Source organism: Gymnoscopelus microlampas (assembly GCF_963454915.1).
Source record: "Gymnoscopelus microlampas genome assembly, chromosome: 13".
NCBI classification, from domain to species: Eukaryota; Metazoa; Chordata; class Actinopteri; order Myctophiformes; family Myctophidae; genus Gymnoscopelus; species Gymnoscopelus microlampas.
In genome coordinates this window covers 14,536,802-14,554,912 of record NC_139950.1, presented here as the reverse complement: position 1 = coordinate 14,554,912, position 18,111 = coordinate 14,536,802, and the positions used below count along the sequence as shown (strand labels likewise).

General features: G+C 41.8%; 2 protein-coding genes across 2 annotated transcripts; both read left to right on the top strand.

Annotated features, from left to right (window-relative positions):
- Nucleotides 1–1,031: 1,031 nt before the first annotated feature.
- Nucleotides 1,032–8,940, top strand: cutc (cutC copper transporter homolog (E. coli)). The gene is made up of 9 exons (XM_084075714.1): nucleotides 1,032–1,171; nucleotides 1,424–1,494; nucleotides 2,951–3,010; nucleotides 3,587–3,796; nucleotides 4,424–4,459; nucleotides 5,665–5,798; nucleotides 6,212–6,239; nucleotides 7,105–7,210; nucleotides 7,595–8,940. The coding sequence occupies exons 2-9, from the start codon at nucleotides 1,425–1,427 to the stop codon at nucleotides 7,704–7,706; spliced, it is 756 nt and encodes a 251-aa protein (XP_083931840.1). The 5' UTR covers nucleotides 1,032–1,171; nucleotide 1,424; the 3' UTR covers nucleotides 7,707–8,940.
- Nucleotides 8,941–11,172: 2,232 nt separating this feature from the next.
- LOC311058562 (transcription initiation factor TFIID subunit 11-like) lies at nucleotides 11,173–11,781 on the top strand (the record flags this gene model as incomplete). Its single annotated transcript, XM_084076025.1, has 1 exon — nucleotides 11,173–11,781. The coding sequence occupies one exon, from the start codon at nucleotides 11,173–11,175 to the stop codon at nucleotides 11,779–11,781; it is 609 nt and encodes a 202-aa protein (XP_083932151.1).
- Between the last annotated feature and the right edge of the window lie 6,330 nt (nucleotides 11,782–18,111).

Genomic DNA, 18,111 nt, shown 5'->3' with positions numbered 1-18,111 from the left:
CATTTCAATGAAAGTTGCTCACAAGCGCACATAGTACCTCTGCTTCCTGGATTGGCTCTAAAATCGGAGCCAATCATGGAGCCAATAGAGCAAGCGCACTGGCATTTCAGACGACAGAAGCATGCGCAGTAGCGTTTTAAATGCGTATGTATTGCAATCTCAGATTTGACCACCAGGAGACGGCAGCTTCACTGTTCTTCCCCGGTTCTGGGGGGCTTTATCACGGCGTGAAGAATTCTTATTCAACTGACCTGACCCGTCACGTGACATTGTACGTCACGTTGAGACAGGGATCAGTGTTGCCAGATTTTGCGAGAGAAATAAGCAACCAGGTCTATGAAAACAAGCCCCCACAGAGCATAGCTATAAAAGACCAAATACTCGACTGGTTGTTCCCAATAAATTATTTTGAGCCTGGAAGCAAAAGCCATCCAGGCTCCTGGTGAATCATGACCTTAAAGCATGTTATTCTGTCTCAAAAAATATTTTAATATTTATTATATTAAAACATTGTAATAAATACCCTTTTTTGTGCGGTCTTCAAATATTCTTGGAAATCTATGGGAAAATGTAAGGGTTTTCTATCCGTGGCACTACAAAATGGCTGCCACTGCTATGCCATATTGGCCACAATTTGAAAATAGCAGATCTACAAGCTCACAATGTGTCGCATCACACGTTTGTGAGCTTGTAGATCTGCTATTCTCAAAATAAATCTTGGGGGAAATATTTGGCATTACGTTTGAAACCATTTGAACAAATGCATGGTCCTTAATTATAAAAGAAAATGGAAGCAAGCCCAAGTAACTACACCAATAATTTGCAACCACCAATAATTCGCAAGCAACTTTACAGAAAAACAAGCCCAAATCCGATTATAATAAGCAGACATGGCAACACTGACTGGGAGCGCGATGATGAGCCCGCCTACTCCAGCCAATACAAACCCTCCTCTTGAGCTCTGAGCCAATAGAAACCTCTCCTGCTGAGCTCTGAGCCAAACCCCTGCTCCGCCTAATGTGGTGATTAAAAAGGAGCGTTGCAGCGGAAGGAAAACATTAGAGTCACAGTAGTAACGTCAGGTCACCAAAACAAACAGCTTTTCACTCCAAAACACATCAATGGAATAAACAAAATAACCTGTCATCAACACAGGCACTGACAGCGGAAGGTAAGACAGTATAAATTAGTATATCTGGTGGTCTAATAATAATATTGTTTATTATTGTTAACAACACAGTCAAACAGAGTTGTAAAACTATTTCTCTGTCTGTCTGTCTGTCTGTCTGTCTGTCTGTCTGTCTGTCTGTCTGTCTGTCTGTCTGTCTGTCTGTCTGTCTCTCTCTCTCTCTCTCTCTCTCTCTCTCTCTCTCTCTCTCTCTCTCTCTCTCTCTCTCTCTCTCTCTCTCTCTCTCTCTCTCAGGATGGCAGAGGGATACTTGATGGAGGTGTGTGTTGACTCTGTGGAGTCTGCAGTCAATGCTGAGAGGGGAGGTTGGTAAAAGGCTGTTTCCTAAACACACACACACACACACACACACACACACACACACACACACACACACACACACACACACACACACACACACACACACACACACACACACACACACACACATCATTATTTAGTTTGTCTAGTAATACCCCCCTTTGACCACCTCAATCCCGGCCCTTGAAGTCCTCAAAGAAAAACAATATTACCCCCCCAAAAAATTGACATTCTAAAAGGCTGCAATATGGTTTTGAGACAAATTGATTTAACTCGGCTCCAATTAGTAGTAATTCATATTTACCATACATACCTGCATTCCATATTCCATCCGTATATACTCAAATGTTTTATGTTCATAATGTAACAGTGAAACAGTCAGCCTTGAGTCCATATTTATAACATAATGCAATGTGTTTTATCAGTGACCTCTGGAGTGGTGCATATCAGATATGATAAGATACTGTATACATTTATAGGTTCATTTAAAAGTTGATACGCCATTGACGTGGATTGTTTTATGTACGTAAGTAATCTTTTCAGTGTAACCTCAGAGTACACCAAAGTGACAGTACAGTACAGCTGTAAAAAAAACTTTTTGTAACTGAACATTTTTGTTGTGAAAAAAACATAATTTAGCACAATTCAGCACTATGTGTTTGTTTCAATTCAATTGTGCAATGTGTGTCCCCTCACTCACTTTATTGAAGTCAGTATGGCCATCTGGAAATATATTATGCCCACCCCTGCCCTAACATATCAACAACATATGCAGCATCTGACAGAATAAGGTGCATCACACAATTCAGTAACATAATGTTACTGAATTGTGTTATTGTAACATTGGTAAAATTGTAAAAAATGTTGGTTTTTGAATTCCACTATAAAACGATATAGCCTACAGGTCAGGGGCGCTGGAATGGAAAATGACATGGGGGGGGACACATCGGGTGACGCATGCACGCGTGTGCAGTGAGCGTGCAGTGAGCGTGCAGTGCGCGTGCATGTGCATGTGGTCCGTGTGCGCACATGAAAATGTGGTTTTGTACATTTTTTGGGGGGGTTTGTTACTTTATTTCTGTTAATTCGGTACAAAAGATGTACTCCATGAAGTGTAGATGTCAGAGGTTTTTTCTTTTTTCTTCATGCCAAAAGTCAGCTGTAACCAAATGGTTTAATTAAATATACAATAATATAGTCTCCCCCAACCTGGGTCCCCCCACCTCGCGGTAGTCGCGAGGTGGGGGGACCCATTATTTTTTGATTATTTATTTTCTTTAAATTTTTCTTTTTTTTTTCATTACAGTTTTTATTTATTTTTTGACTGGACTGAATCATGGGGGGACACAGTGTCTTTTAATTAAACAGGCGCCGGCGCCACTGCTACAGGTGGAATGGTAATAAACAGAACATTAGTGTTCAAAGGTCATGCTGCTGACGTACTTATCTTTTGTAACACAGGTGCTGGACGGCTGGAGCTGTGTTCTAGCCTCCTAGAAGGAGGGCTTACGCCTACTATTGGTGAGTGGATTCATGCAGTGGTGGAAAAAGCACTCATAAGTAAAAGTATCAATACCACAATGTAGAAATACTCATGTACTTTTACTTGTAACTAAATTCGGCATCAACATTTTGTTGAAGTACCAAAAGTATAAGCCATATATTCATTAACCAGAATGTCCAATTTCGCAAGTTGAAAATAGCAGATTTACAAGCTCACAACGACACGTTGTGAGCTTGTAGATCTGTTATTTTCAAATAGAGCACTGAAGTCCTGACGTCACTGCCGGTAGAGGGTGCTGTTACGCTGGTTTTTGGCTTTATTTTTTATGTTGAAATCCTCATTGGGGAATCGTAGCCTCGCAACGCTATTTTCGCAACAGCTATTTTCACCATATTTATCTGTGGAACCGAGTCAAACTAAATGTAATGCCTCAACTCCTACAATCCCAAGTGCTTTTCTGAGTGGGAGATCCCCAGTTCAAATATGATTCTTTTGGGGGGGTCCCCACCCAGTTCACATATGATTATTTTGAGTGGTCGCGGTCTGAAAAGGTTGAGAACCACAATCAAGACAAGACTCTTTTTCTGCTGCAGGTCTACTGGAGGTAGTGAAGCAGTATGTGAAGATACCAGTGTACGTGATGATCCGTCCTCGCGGGGGGGACTTCCTGTACTCGGACCGGGAGGTGGAGGTGATGAGGAAAGACATGGAGCTGATGAAGAGCCATGGAGCAGATGGACTGGTGCTGGGAGCCTTGACAGAGGACGGGCGCATCGACGCAGAGCTCTGCATGGAGTTACTGGGTAGGAGTGTGTGAATACTGTCTTCTGTCTTGCCCTATTCATACTTTGATTCAAAAAATTCAAAAAAAATCTGATCTATCTAGTATCTATAAGCTCATAATGCGACGCATGCTACAATGTGCGCTATACAAATAGCCTGGAAACCAGACGAATCTGCCATAGTCTGGCGACCATGCCAGGCTACTATAAAAAGTGGTTAATATGTTTACCCAGCATTCAAAAAGTTAGTAGGTTCAAGATTACTTTATTTGTCATTTGGTGGTGTGCACTGCACACTATAACAAACATAAAATGATTTGTTTGGTTAAGCTGTTATTAGCACATATTAAACTTTTTTGAAATATGTTGCTAACATTTTATTAAAGAATGTGATGTCAAACGATTATTCAACGTAGTATATGGTACAATGCACCACAGCATCAACACAATAATCACATCATCAAGATAATTGTAGGTGTGGGTCACGTAAACTGTCCTGGAAAAGAGTGGGAACCCTGAAGGATACTTAACATAAATTGAAGTATTTGCCTCAAGGGATACCTTTGTATCAAACTGGGCCATTGTGATTGAAGTGGAGTCTCTCAATTTAAAGTCCTGTATATTGTCTAATTTTCAACCTCTCTCCAGCTGCTTCTCGCCCACTGCCTGTCACCTTCCACAGAGGTACAGTAACATGTTTTGTTTTTAGATGAAATACACAGATTTAAGTTGAAGTATTTACTCTCATAATTCTTTTGAAAAGATTCATGTTGATAAAAAACACAATGTGGTTGTGAAATGCTGGAAGAATAGCCAGCAGGAAAAAAGTGTCTCACCTCAGCAGTCGGTGTGAACGAACATGTTTTGACAATATTTCAATTAATCACTTGATAACTAGCTCTGTCAGTGCTGCTTCAAGAGGCATGAAACCTTATGCTGATTTTGTAGCTTTTTTCCCTGTATAGGTTAAAAACTACAGAAGGGTAAAACATGGTAGGCTAGTAACACAACTGCAAGCTAATATAATGATTAATGGGTGTGTTTCGGTGTGTCCAGGCAGAGCCATGCATGTGCCAATGGGCAAGCATTGACAGTAGTCAACAGTACAATAAAAAAAAGCACATTGACCTAAATGTAACACACCCATTATTCATTTGATTAGCTGCAGCTGCGATGCTTATATCACAATGTACTATAAGGCCTTATATTATGTAGCCTCCCACGTTTCTTCTGTAGTTTTTAACCTGAACCGGAAAACAAACTACATCCCCCTATTCATTTGATCAAAGCGCACATCCAGTTAGGCGCTAGTGCCTGACACTATGAGTAACTATGAAAAGAATCTGCACACAGCTTTACTGTGACAAATATTTAACTTAACACTAAGTGTCTAACCCTAACTTGATTGATTGAATACTTTATTAGTCAGAAATGTGAACAGAACGAGGTACAGTCAGACATTAAGGCTAAAAGTATAACCCCAAAAAAGTCCTGGGGACTTTTCAATTCACCAACCAATACAAAAATAACACAATAATACATGTCATCAACAAATACAAAACACTATGGGCCCTTATTTTCGCCTTTGCCATGTTTTACTATTTTTAAAAACATTTTCAAATAGTTCAAATAGCCCATCTACAAGCTCACAACGTGTTGTTGTAGATCGGCCAGTTGAACTATTTGAAAATGTTTTTAAAAATAGTAAAAAATGGCAAAGAAATGTAGGGATAATGGGTAAGGCACTGGCGAAAATAGGCCCTTAATGTACAAAGGAGATGCCATTTACTGACACCTTTGTGTTAAGTAAAATGTGTGTCGGAGCTGAGCTGTGTGCGGATTCTTTTCATTTACAAGATTATATTCATTGGAACTGTGTTCTGCTCCAGCTTTTGACATGGCTCACGACCCAGCCATTGCCTTGGAGACTCTGGTATCGCTGGGGTTCGAGCGTCTGCTGACAAGCGGCTGTGACAGCTCAGCGTTGGAAGGACTCCCTGCTATTAAACGGCTAGTGGAGCAGGTAGATGTCCAATGTTTGTTTCATCTTTTACTGGTGGTTCTCAAACGTTTTCAAGCCAAGGACCCCCAAATTGATATATATTTGGCCGCAAACCCCCTTCAAAAATAGCAGATATACAAGCTTGCAGCACGGCACAAAATGACGCACTGTGAGCTTGTAGATCTGCTGTTTTTGAATAGCCAACATATAAGAAGATAAAGTGGTTAAAATGATTGTGATGTTATATTAACTACTTTTGCTTGGGACCTCCTGGAACCCCCCCCAAGGACCCTGGGGATCCCCGGACCCCACTTTGAGAACCACTGTTTTACTGTGTGCATGGACAGTGCACACAGTGAAACTCATGAATCTACTGTATACTGTGTAGCTGAATTGTTCATTTGCTAATAATCTCTCTTCAATGCTTTTTACAGGCCAAAGGCAGAATTATCATCATGCCAGGTTAGTCATAAATTAACCACCATTGACAAGCATCTGTACTGGTCCGCTACTTTTTTCTCTCTACTACACCATCTCCCTTCAGCGAAAACGGCTGCTCTGCAAGCTCACAATGCATCGTAACACCACGGTTTGTGAGCTCAGCTGGTACATTGGCTATTTGCAGAATGTTCGCCCCAGAATATGGACGCTAATGAAGCTAAATTAATCATGTTTTATAAGTTGTTGTCGAGGCATTCGACTCACTTAACTGACTACTATAGCAATAATGATATAAACAAAACATGTTTAATGCTACAATCCATTTAATTAAAATAATTGAGAATGTATATATAAAAATAAAGTAAAGGAAAAAGAAGCTTCAATCCATGACTTTTTTGAATGAATAAAATGTTATTTTAGCCAATCTGAGTATGTTTATTATACAATATAACTAGCAGATCTGCAGTGGTTGGAGGTGGTCTCTGCCATTGAGACCTTTAGACCCTGGGTAGGACACCTACTGGTTAGCAATGTCAATTAAGTTATTTGAAGCAGACAGGATTGGACAGGAAGAGTTGTGCCACCATCTTTATTGTAGTTCAGACATCGTTGCAAATTACCTCTCTCCATCGGGAGACGAGAGAAAAAAGAAAATGTACAGATGCTTTAATGGCTTAAAACTGAATTGATGTGACATACTGCATAAAATACGCTAATGCCAAAAGTCTTGGCCAGAACCTTATTCTGTGTTTTATTTAACTATTTTCAACATTGAGTACCAACAGTATTTTTGGGTGTGTCATTTCAGGCAACATTTTTTTGGTGATCTAACAAGCTCACAATTCAAAATAGGGCTCAAGTGGTTAATGCTGTTTTGTCAATGTAGGAGGGGGCATCACCGAGAGAAACCTTCAAAGGATCCTAGAGGGATCAGGAGTGCAGGAGTTCCACTGCTCCGCTCGCTCCAGTAAGGAGTCCTCCATGAAGTTCAGGTGGGTTTCCACCGATAACACCGGACACAGTGGCAACTCTTAACGCGACTGTATGGATTAAAGTTCTCAGTCACCATGACTGATTTCAGTCATTTGGATTCCATTGAAGTCAGCATGTCTTCTATGGAAGCATGCCATGCACCAAAAATAGGCTATCTATAAGCTTAGAACATTCTACGACGTGTTCTAAGCTTGTAGACAGCCTATTTTCGGTTATTGGTTATTTTAAGATTAGAGTGTTTGAAATGGTCAAACTATCAACAGAATGCATGTTCAATCCTGGCCGAACCCTAGCTGTAAACCATGGCCCCTTGGTGATTATTACTTTAATATGTTTCTCTTTTGATGGAACCTGTTTTAACGATGTTTCACTCTGCACTGCAGGAACTCCTGCGTGACGATGGGAGCCTCTTTCTCTGCACCCGAGTATGGCCTGAAGGTGGCAGATGTGAGCAAGGTCCGCAATCTCAACGCCATTGCCAAAAACACCTTGTAAGGAGAAATCCCTGGACTTTATGACAACAGAAGCAAACAGGTTTACCTCAGAATGGGCCGTGGACAGCTGTGCTAAATGAGTCAGTGGTTTCAGTTTCAGACTTTAGACCCAGATAAAGCACAATTCACACAGGCATCTGGAATCCACACTGCACTCTGCTGTCTCCATCTTTATCTGTGAATAGAGCATAACAGTGGCCTTTTTGTGGTTCCACAGATAGAAAGCATATACATTGTTTCCCATAGAGATTCCCGAAAATATTTATATAAATTATTTTAAGCCGGGAACCAGGCTATCCAAGCTCCTGGTGAATCATGACCATTAAACATTTGATTCTGTGTCAAAACCTAAAAAAGGGTACATTAAGTAACTAATATCTAATATAATTAAATATATTTCTTAAAAATCATGATTCACCAGAAGCCTGGATGGCTTGGTTCCAGGCTTAAAATAATTAATATAAATATTTTCTGAAATCTGTATGGGGGAATAGGCTGAATGGGTTTTCTGTCTGTGGAACCACAAAAAAAACATTGCCTACTGGGATATACAGTTCTCTGGGTTTTCTCAGGACGGAGAGCGAGAGATGGGGTTTGACACTGTTTACAGTACAGTACATAAGCAAGCACCCGCTAGATGGATATTACTTTATGGAAATGTCTGTGCTGCTTCTAGAAGAATGTCATTTTAGATTTGAGCTATATATCGTCTCTGTCCTCTGTGGAAACCTATGTCCAAAACTGTTACTTTTCTTGAAACGCGGCGCTTCGCGCTGTGTTTCAAGACTTGTAGATCTGCTACTTTTGATGCTTTTGTGTGACGCTGTAGTATGATCAAGTAGGGCGTTAATTCATGAAAAACACAAAGTTAGAATATGGTGATAAGAGGTTTCTGCCCGACAGCAACGATATATAGCAACATAGGTTTTTCAGAAAACTGTTAAGATTTAGGAGACATTTGTAGAATCGTCCTAAGGTCTTAGCTAATTCATACTCCGTATTATGACAGTGTTGTGCAATGGAAATGAAACCACTTAAGCCCTATGTACTTTGACGAATAGTGAAAATAGCAGATCTACAAGCTCACAACGCATTGCGAGCTTTTAGATCTGCAATTTCTTTGCTAACATGCATTTGTGTACTGTAATGGAGACACACTAATACATTACTACTCATTTGTATTGTGTGAAATAGCCAGCTGAACGGCTCAGGTTCTGGACATTGAACTGCTCAAGTGGGGGGGGGGGGGGGGGGGTGTTCATTATCTATCTTGTGAATTTAATAAAGTGATTGAATTCTTAAAATGTTCTCAATTGTTGATTATGATGGTGGTAATGATAGGTCATATCACTCTCTAGCCACAGTGCTGATGTCTGGTGTGACAGAGGAGGCTGTGATATATGCAACCTCATTCGGTAAGACTTTATTATATTAAGGTTGGGTCTATAATGCGTTATAGGCACATTTATAATACCTTATAATGCACTTTTTAAAATGTATTTTTAATTATTATTATGCATAATAACTTATAACAAGGTTTAGGAAGTATAATAACTTATAATATAATGTGTAAGTGCTGGTCATAATGCATTTTAAACTCAGTGGAACAGCACATTATAACTACCAGGTATCACTTTACTTAAAGGTCGGGTCTATAATGCATTATCACATTTTATAATGCTTCATAACACTTATAAATGTTTATAGGTATGCATAACAACTAAAGACAATTTATAATTAAGGTTTATAAATAATATGCTGTTCCACTGAGCTTGTAATGCATTATGACCAGCACTTATGATATAATGCCTTATACGTGTATTATATTATATTATAATGCATTATAGACCCGACCTTTAAGTAAAGTGTTACCCTTGCATAATAACTCTTGTATGTCGCTTACGTTATCGTTATGGATTGTTTTGGACAATTTGAGATCTGACTTGAGTGGCTTGAGTGTCCTGAGACACATCTTTAGAAAACCAATCTGATTGCATTCCAATCTGGATAGGCCATACATCTGGTTTGGGCAGTGTGTGGTGACCTGCCTTCGCTTGTCCCTCAGGCCAGAAAATGTTGACAGGCTGGTATTTCTTTCCAAAAACCTGTAAACACTAAAGCTAAGCCAATGGTTCCCAACGGTGTGCCAGCCAGGGCACAGCTGACATCTGTGTCGGTGTGGAAATCTAGGGACATTGCAACATGTTTTGTTCTCATGTAATCATTACAAACATTAGAGGCAGCAGTTATTCAGGGAATTGTCAGATCTGCCTAATATGGATTTATCTTTTCAGTCTATTTTTATACATCTGAGATGAAATTTCAAGCTATTGGGAGAGCAGTCTTAACCTTCACTCAACTGGTCTGTATTAAAAATTTGGATAAAACTGTATAAACCCTTGCCTGTGGAGGGCAGCATTATGCTTCTCAGTGGCCATGCACCTATATCATTTACTATACCTGCTCATATTACCACTTTTTTTGTTTAACCATGCACCTTATGTATATTAACTTTACTCATATTAGGATATTTGACGCTTCTGACCTGATTTTTCCCTTTTGGGAGCTTTTACAACATTTCACCAACTTTATTACACCTACAATAGGCCTGTGACCGTGTGATGTGACAATAAAGTTGAAGTTTAGGGTGTGCCTTGGGATTTTGTGACAACCACAGATTATTGCAATATAGGGTTAGGGTTACAACTATGACTTCTTATTATTTACTGTATATCAGTAATTTGCGCACACTCATTTCTATACCCTAAAAAGGCATTTGAACGACTTAATGCCCGGCGCCCCTATTTTAGCATGCATAGGAACATTTCTTTACATTTATTCTTATTTTTCTTCCACACATCCTAGAGGGTGGGTGGACCGCGGACTGTGGACCGCGGTCATAACCTCTGATCCGCACCAAACTTGGCACCAACACTGGTCATTCCTTGGCTTGTACCCATTTTTGGGTACAAGGAATCCAGCGGTAAAGACGAACTGACCACCAGAAGTGAATGAAATTGCAATTTGTCCCCCACTCTGGTAATTTCTTTGCCCTTACCTCCCGAACGCAAGGTCGCACAGGTATTACAGCGGATCTGGGTAGTGCAAGTGCATCACTGGTCGGCAGCAGTGTTTTAGCAGTGTTTAACACTTCAAATGGCCAGACTTCAGTGACCTCACATTCACAATGTTTGTCTCCGCAATCGATTCTCATTTCTCAACTGAAAACTATTTGGGGGGGAAATGACTTTTCCGGCAGTCGTCTATGACATCAGTCATCTATGACATGTCTATGACATATGGCTCCATATTTGGGCTGATACCTCTGACATCATACTGACAATTGCATCAATCTTGCTCAGTAGTTCAAAAAGATCTCTCACTGATCTCTCACTCTCTGCATGCAAACTGAAAGGGTTCTGAAATGCTGAATCACAAGCAAGGCATTTGCTTATGATTGAGTTGTAATGGCAGACCCTGCACGGATCATTCCTGAGATGACATCTCCAACCAGCGAGGAACGGCTTAAACAAGCAACCACTGAAGACGAGCCCGATGTGACTGCCAGTGTCAGTGATGAATCTAAAGACGCCTCCTCTGCAGCTCAGTCCAAACAGGACAACAGAATTGCTTCAGAGGCTGCAGAAGATGAGGAGGAGGGGACCTCAGGCCCGCCTGCTGCCAAAAGACTCAAAGTAGAGCCGGAAAAGAAGAAGGAAAGGCGCCAGAAGGTGGACGAGGATGAAATACAGAAGATGCAGGTGTTGGTGTCGTCCTTCTCTGAAGAGCAACTGAACCGCTATGAAATGTACAGACGTTCTGCCTTCCCCAAGGCAGCCATCAAGAGGCTGATCCAGTCCATTACGGGATCGTCGGTGTCCCAGAACGTTGTGATTGCCATGTCGGGTATTTCCAAAGTCTTTGCTGGGGAAATTGTGGAGGAGGCGCTGGATGTTTGTGAGAAGTGGGGAGAGACGCCTCCTCTTCAGCCCAAGCATATGAGAGAGGCAGTGAGGAGGCTGAAGAGCCGAGAACGGATTCCCAACACCAAGTACAAGAACATTCTCTTCCACTGATTCTCCTAGGGGTTGTTTTGATCATGTGTATTGTGGCGATGGACATACAGTACACGGTACTGTACAGTACAGTATGCCAGTGCCGAATAGGGCATAGCAGTGACAGACATTTTGTGGTTCCACCGATAGAAAGCCTGTTCAGTTTTCCCATAGAGATTTCTGAAAAATATTGATATTTATTATTTTAAGCCTGGAACCAAGCCATCGAGGATCCTGGTGAATCATGACCATAAAACATTTGATTCTGTGTCAAAACATATTTGAATATTTAATTATATACTATAATAAATACTGTTTTTTTTTGCAAGCTTAAAATAATGAATATAAATATTTTTGGAAATCTCTATGGGATAAATGAATGGGCTTTCTATCTGTGGTACTGCAACATGGCTGCCACTGCTATGCTCTATTGTGGGGTGGTATTGCCGTTCCATCTCTGTATTCTCATCCAGAGCAGCAGCCCTCTAGGACGGCTCAAATCTGGACACAGCATCACACTCTGGAGTCCAGATTTGAGCCGTCCTTGCTTTCACCATGCACAGATGCTTCTGGGTGGGCCTTGGGGGACAGTGCTTTTGCAGGGAGAAGGAGAGGGCCAGAGGCCGCAAGTCTTTTCTAAGGGAAGTGATGTACTATACTATTGAGAAGGAGGCCTCAGCAGCAAAATGGGCCCTGGGTGCAGATGGCAAGAGGGACAAGGGGGATATATCCCACCCAGTTTCATAGGGACCTGGACCCCGCCCTCCGTTTCCCGTCTCTCTCTACATTGTAGAGTCGACACTCTACTATCTCTAACGGGAAAGCAACAACAAAAAAACATTTTTTTTAAAATATTTTTTTATTTACTCTTTTTATTGGTTTTACAGTATCAGCAGTACGAGTTGGGAGACAGCATATCCAACACAATTTCCAATCTGTATCTATATGGAGATCTCTGTATCTGTCTGTCTGTCTTTCTTTCTTTCTGTGTGCCCGCCAGATGAGCGATTCTGGACACCTATCCCGTACCGCTGTGGAGAGTCTGCGAGTGAGGAATACTTTCTAGGAATAATTGCCGCACAGAGACTTGTTGAAGACCCATTCTCCCCCAAATGAATTAGTCTAGCTTTAGTCCAGTCAATGTGAAACCTGCATGCACGACAGCTGCAGCGTCTCAAACACAAATCGGAGCTGTTTGAGCCTGGAGATGATGCAGACTGATGGAGGGGCGTTACATTGAGTTGCATTAGCAATATGCCGTCCTGACTCCTGAATCTGCGAAGTCATGATAAACTAGAAAAAGTGCTCCTCGGAGCACAGGTCTCCGCCAGGTCAGGTAGGTTCTTGTGGCCTCCTGGTGGCGCTATAATAGGCCAATGTGAAAAGGGTGGCATTTCTTCCTCGGCCTAGTGGGAATGAGTGTGCATTCATGATTTGAGGCATTTTGTTGCAAAAATGTGATTTGCTAAAGTAGACCTGCTGGTGGCGCTATAACAGGGTAATATGAAAAGGGTGGCATTTCTTCCGCGGCCTAGTGGGAATGTGCGTGCAAATTTTCGCAGAATTTGTTCAAAACGGACCAATCCTGCAAACTTTGGAGGCCAACCTTAGCCAATCAGGATAGAATATGAAATATCGGACAGATGTGTCTTGATCACATGACTATAGAGATACTGTGTACCGATTTGCGTGATGTTTGGATAAAAGCTGTAGGAGTAATAATATCCAAAAATGGGTTTTGCACAAATCGGCCTCCTGGTAGCGCTATAACAGGCCCATGTGAAAAATTTGGGGCAGAGGTTCTGAATTCGCATCCAGGGAGTGTGTGTGCACAGTTTCGCATCGACCGGGCCAACGGTGCCGGAGATTAGCTGGTAACACACGGACAGGACGGACGGACGGACGGACGGACGGAAAAACATACTCTCTCGCCATGCCTTTCGGCCTGGCGGAGACAACTAGTCCATGGATGGGACTGTGGGCAGGGATCTCCATATAAGGGGCATTAAAGGGACACAGGGAGACACAGACAGACGGTTAAAGCGGGTACTCTGACAATGGGTATAACGGGTATTGCATAACAGTGTGGGGCATGCATTCCGTATTTGCATAGAGTAGGCCTGTGTCCAACGGGCACCTTTATAGTATGAAATAAATACAAACTCATGATTAGGCTACCGTTAATCTAATTGGTCTCATGATAAATGTGAACAGCAAATATGTGAATGAAAGGGATGTTTTTGTATAATGCTAGGTCTTCATTTTATTGTTGTGAAGTATTTGTTACTAACATACAGAACCCAGGTGGTCGATCTATTGTATTGATTAATGTTATGATGCCATTGTTGCAGAACTGCAATAAGTTTTGTCGTTTTAATTCACCACAACGCCAACAATTGAATGACCACTTATAACAAGTTGGTGACAATCAATACTACTGTTTATGTTGAATTAAGAGTATCTGTTTCACATGGAGGGTAAACTGCATACTACGAAAATTAATAAATATGGGAAGAAGGCTGCTTTGGGGGCAGCTTTTGCTAAGAATAAAGCATTTATGAGGACGATTGAAAGCAATGATAGATTCAGCACTGGTTTGTCATCGGCATACATTACTGTGTTGAACTCAGGAGGTGACTTGTAAGTAAGAAGAGCCAGGATGATGTGAAGTAGGATGGCATGGCAACCTGATATGTTGACACTCATCTCTGGCTTTGTACATTTTGTTTATTACACTATAAAGCGATATTATCGTCGCTGTCGGGCAGAAACCTCCTATCTCCATATTTGAACTTTTTGTGTTTTTTTCGTAAATGAACGGCCTACTTGATCATACTACTGCGTCACACAAAAGCGTCAAAAGTATGCTTCGAGCTTGTCGATCTGTTACTTTTACTGCATGTTTTTGAATTTGAATCCTGAAAAGTAACCGTTTTGGACATGAGGTTTCCACCCGAACAGAGACGATATAATAATCTTTTGTTTATCTGAGGAACCACACATGAATTGAGGAAGATAGAACATGTCACTTTAGTGGTTAAAAGAGTAGTACAATTGAATAGCATAGAATGAATATACCATAACGTTAGTCTAGTGATAGAACATTTGAGTAAACTGTGAATTATGAACAATGTATATCTCTTCCATCTTGATGGTGCTGCACAGACAGACCAATGTCACATTTATTACTAATAGTCGAGTCAGGGGTGACTAATGTCACATAAAAAGAGAGTCACATACTGTCCTTATATTCACACATAAAACACGAGTCAGGGGTGACTAATGTCACATAAAAAGAGAGTCACATACTGTCCTTATATTCACACATAAAACACGAGTCAGGGGTGACTAATGTCACATCAAAAGAGGGTCACATACTGTCCTTATATCCACACATATACAATTGGCCTAAATTAAGTGTTGTCTCTTATTTATGATGAAATATAATTAACCAGAATAAAATTAATGGAATTAATATTATGATAAAAAACATGTATGTAAGATGTAATTCATTATTTGTCACTGTATATTTGCACATACGTGAAATGTGTCCTCTGCATTGTATCCATCCTGTACTCATTAGGAGCAGTGAGCAGCCACTGTGCTGAGGGATTCACAAATCTATGAAAAATGAATTGAAACCAAAGATTGCCCATTAGATAACTAATACAAAGGTGTAGGAGCTAATTTAAAAAGGACTAGTCGAGGATAAAGCTGCTCTAGTCGGCTATAGTGACGCTGACCGAGACATGCTGGCTGTCCTGTGTCCGAAGGCTCTATATTCGAAATCATCGCCTAAAAGATCTTACCTAACATACAGCTGTGTTTTGAAGCACTTGTCTCATGCTAGCACCTTTTCTTATCACAGAGAGGTGTGCTGTGAGACTTGGTTCCCCATTGATGAGGTGCAGTAGGTTCTCATGAAGGTTTAGTTCTCAGTCTGGAGACTCATTTCTAAGCCTGGTTCTTGGAAAAGGTCTTATAAAAAAGTTTTCCCAGTTGGATCATGGTTAAATATCGTCATGGTTAAATATAGTCAAGACCTTCATTTCATCAACTAGTCCCTCTCTCTTCTTCCTCCGTTTCTCCTGGTTTCTTTTCTGTTTGTTAATGAGGCTTGGTTGTGGTAGTAGTTGTGGTTGTAGCTGCAGTTTCTCATCGTTCTCAGCCAGGTTTGCAGAATCTTTTTGTGGGTGGCGATCTTTTTCTGGATGTCAGTGATCTCTTTCTGGATGGCAGTGATCTCTTCCTCGAAGCCATTGTTCCCCTCCTGGAAGGCTGGTTTCTCCTCCTCGAGGGCGCTGTTCTCTTCCTGGATGGCTGTGAGCATTCCCTTGAAGGTGGTGAGCTTTCCCTTGATGGCAGTGAACTCTTCGTAGACGGCGGTGTTCTCTTCCTCGAGGGCAGTGTTCTCTTCCTGGATGGCGGTGTTTTCTTCCTTGAGAGCAGTGTTCCCTTCTTTGAGAGCGGTGTTCCCTTCTTTGAGAGTGGCGTTCTCTTCTCTGAGAGTGGTATTCTGTTCCTCGAGGGCGTTGTTCTCTTCCTTGAGAGCCGTGTTCACTTCCTCAAAGGTGGTACTCTCATCCTCGAGGCCGGTGCTCTCTTCTTCAAGGGCGGTGCTCTCTTCCTTGAGGCGTGTGGCCTCTTCCTTGAGGGCTGTATTCTCTTCTTTGAGGGCGATGCTCTCTTTCTTGAGGGCTGTGTTCTCTTTCTTGAGGGCTTTGTTCTCTTCTTTGAGGGCGATGCGCTCTTTCTCGAGGGCTGTGTTCTCTTCGTTGAGGGTTTTGTTATTTTCCTTGAGGGCTGTATTGTCTTCTTTGAGGGCGATGGTCTCTTTCTTGACGGCTGTGTTGTCTTCCTTGGGGACCTTGTTCTCTTCTTTGAGGCCGATGTTCTCTTCTTTGATGGATTTGTTCTCTTCCTTGAGGGCGGCGTTTTCTTCCTTTATAGCCTTGTTCTCTTCCTTTAGAGCTGTGTTAGCTGTGTTCTCTTCCTTTAGAGCTGTGTTCTCTTCCTTGACAGCAGTGCTCTCTTCCTTTAGCGTGGTGTTCTCTTCCTTGAGAGCTGTGTTAGCTGTGTTCTCTTCCTTTAGAGCTGTGTTCTCTTCCTTGACAGCAGTGCTCTCTTCCTTTAGCGTGGTGTTCTCTTCCTTGAGAGCTGTGTTATCTTCCTTTAGAGACGTGTTCTCTTCCTTTAGAGTTGTGTTCCCTTCCTTTAGAGCTGTCTTCTCTTCCTTTAGAGCTGTGTTGCCTTCCTTTAGAGACGTGTTCTCTTCCTTTAGAGCTGTCTTCTCTTCCTTTAGAGCTGTCTTCTCTTCCTTTAGAGCTGTGTTGCCTTCCTTTAGATCTGTGTTCTCTTCCTTGAGAACCGTGTTCTCTTCTTTGACTGAGGTGTTATGTTCCTCAAGTGCGGTGTTCTCTTCCACGATGGCAGTGGCTTCTTCCACGAGGGCGGTGTTGTCTTCCTTGAGGGCAGTGTTCTGCTCCTTGAGGGCGGTGTGCTCTTCCTTGAGAGTTTTGCTCTCTTCCTTGAGGGCGGTGTTGTCTACCTTGAGGGTGGTGTTCTCTTGCTTGAGGGTGGTGTTTTCGTTCTTGAGGGCAGTGATCTCTCGTGACCATTTGCTATTGAGGGAGGTATTATCTTCTTTGAGGGCTTTGGTCTCTTTCTTGAGGGCCTTGTTCTCCTCCTCGAGTGCAGTGATCACCTGTGAGTTATCCGTTGTACTCTCTTCCTTCCGCACTTCCTCCATCTCTTTAATTGTTTGCTCTCAGTATATATTATTACAATTGCAAAATATAGAACTCGAGCTATCGACGGGGTTTAGATAGGATATGATTCACGTGTCATAATATGGTAGACGACTTACGTCACAAGCTGACCACATGAGGACCACGATCCACAATGGAGCCACGCCATTCCCATTGGATCCTGAGATCCACATGATTCCGTTTTTATACCTCTGCCGTTTTTGCCAACTTTATTACACTAGACGGTGCCCTTTGGATTTACATTGGCCCCCAAGGGTCTAAATGAGGATTTCGATTTGCTGCCTTTCCTGTAGTGTGCCTGTCTGTTTTGTTTTGTGCTTGTTCAGCCTTTCTATTTGTGATTGTAGTCCTACTAGAGGTTTGGGTCACACCTACATTGCACCACCGATCCGACCGATATGTCTGAGTCATATTGTCCGGGGGCTGTCAGAGTACCCGTCTATCTGTGTCCCTTTTGTACCCATACTGTACAGTGGTGATCTCTGTATCTGTCAGTCCTTGTCCATTTTATGCCCACATATGGAGTTCCCTGATGTCAGTATATGGCCTTATATTGGCATGCCCATATATGGGCATATCGGTC

Excerpts from the sequence above, each read along its gene's own strand:
- cutc (XM_084075714.1), top strand. The coding sequence starts at position 1,425 with ATGGCAGAGGGATACTTGATGGAGGTGTGTGTTGACTCTGTGGAGTCT. Across the intron at positions 3,011-3,586 it reads AGGGCTTACGCCTACTATTG|GTCTACTGGAGGTAGTGAAG; the intron begins GTGAGTGGATTC and ends TTTCTGCTGCAG. Across the intron at positions 3,797-4,423 it reads GCTCTGCATGGAGTTACTGG|CTGCTTCTCGCCCACTGCCT; the intron begins GTAGGAGTGTGT and ends ACCTCTCTCCAG.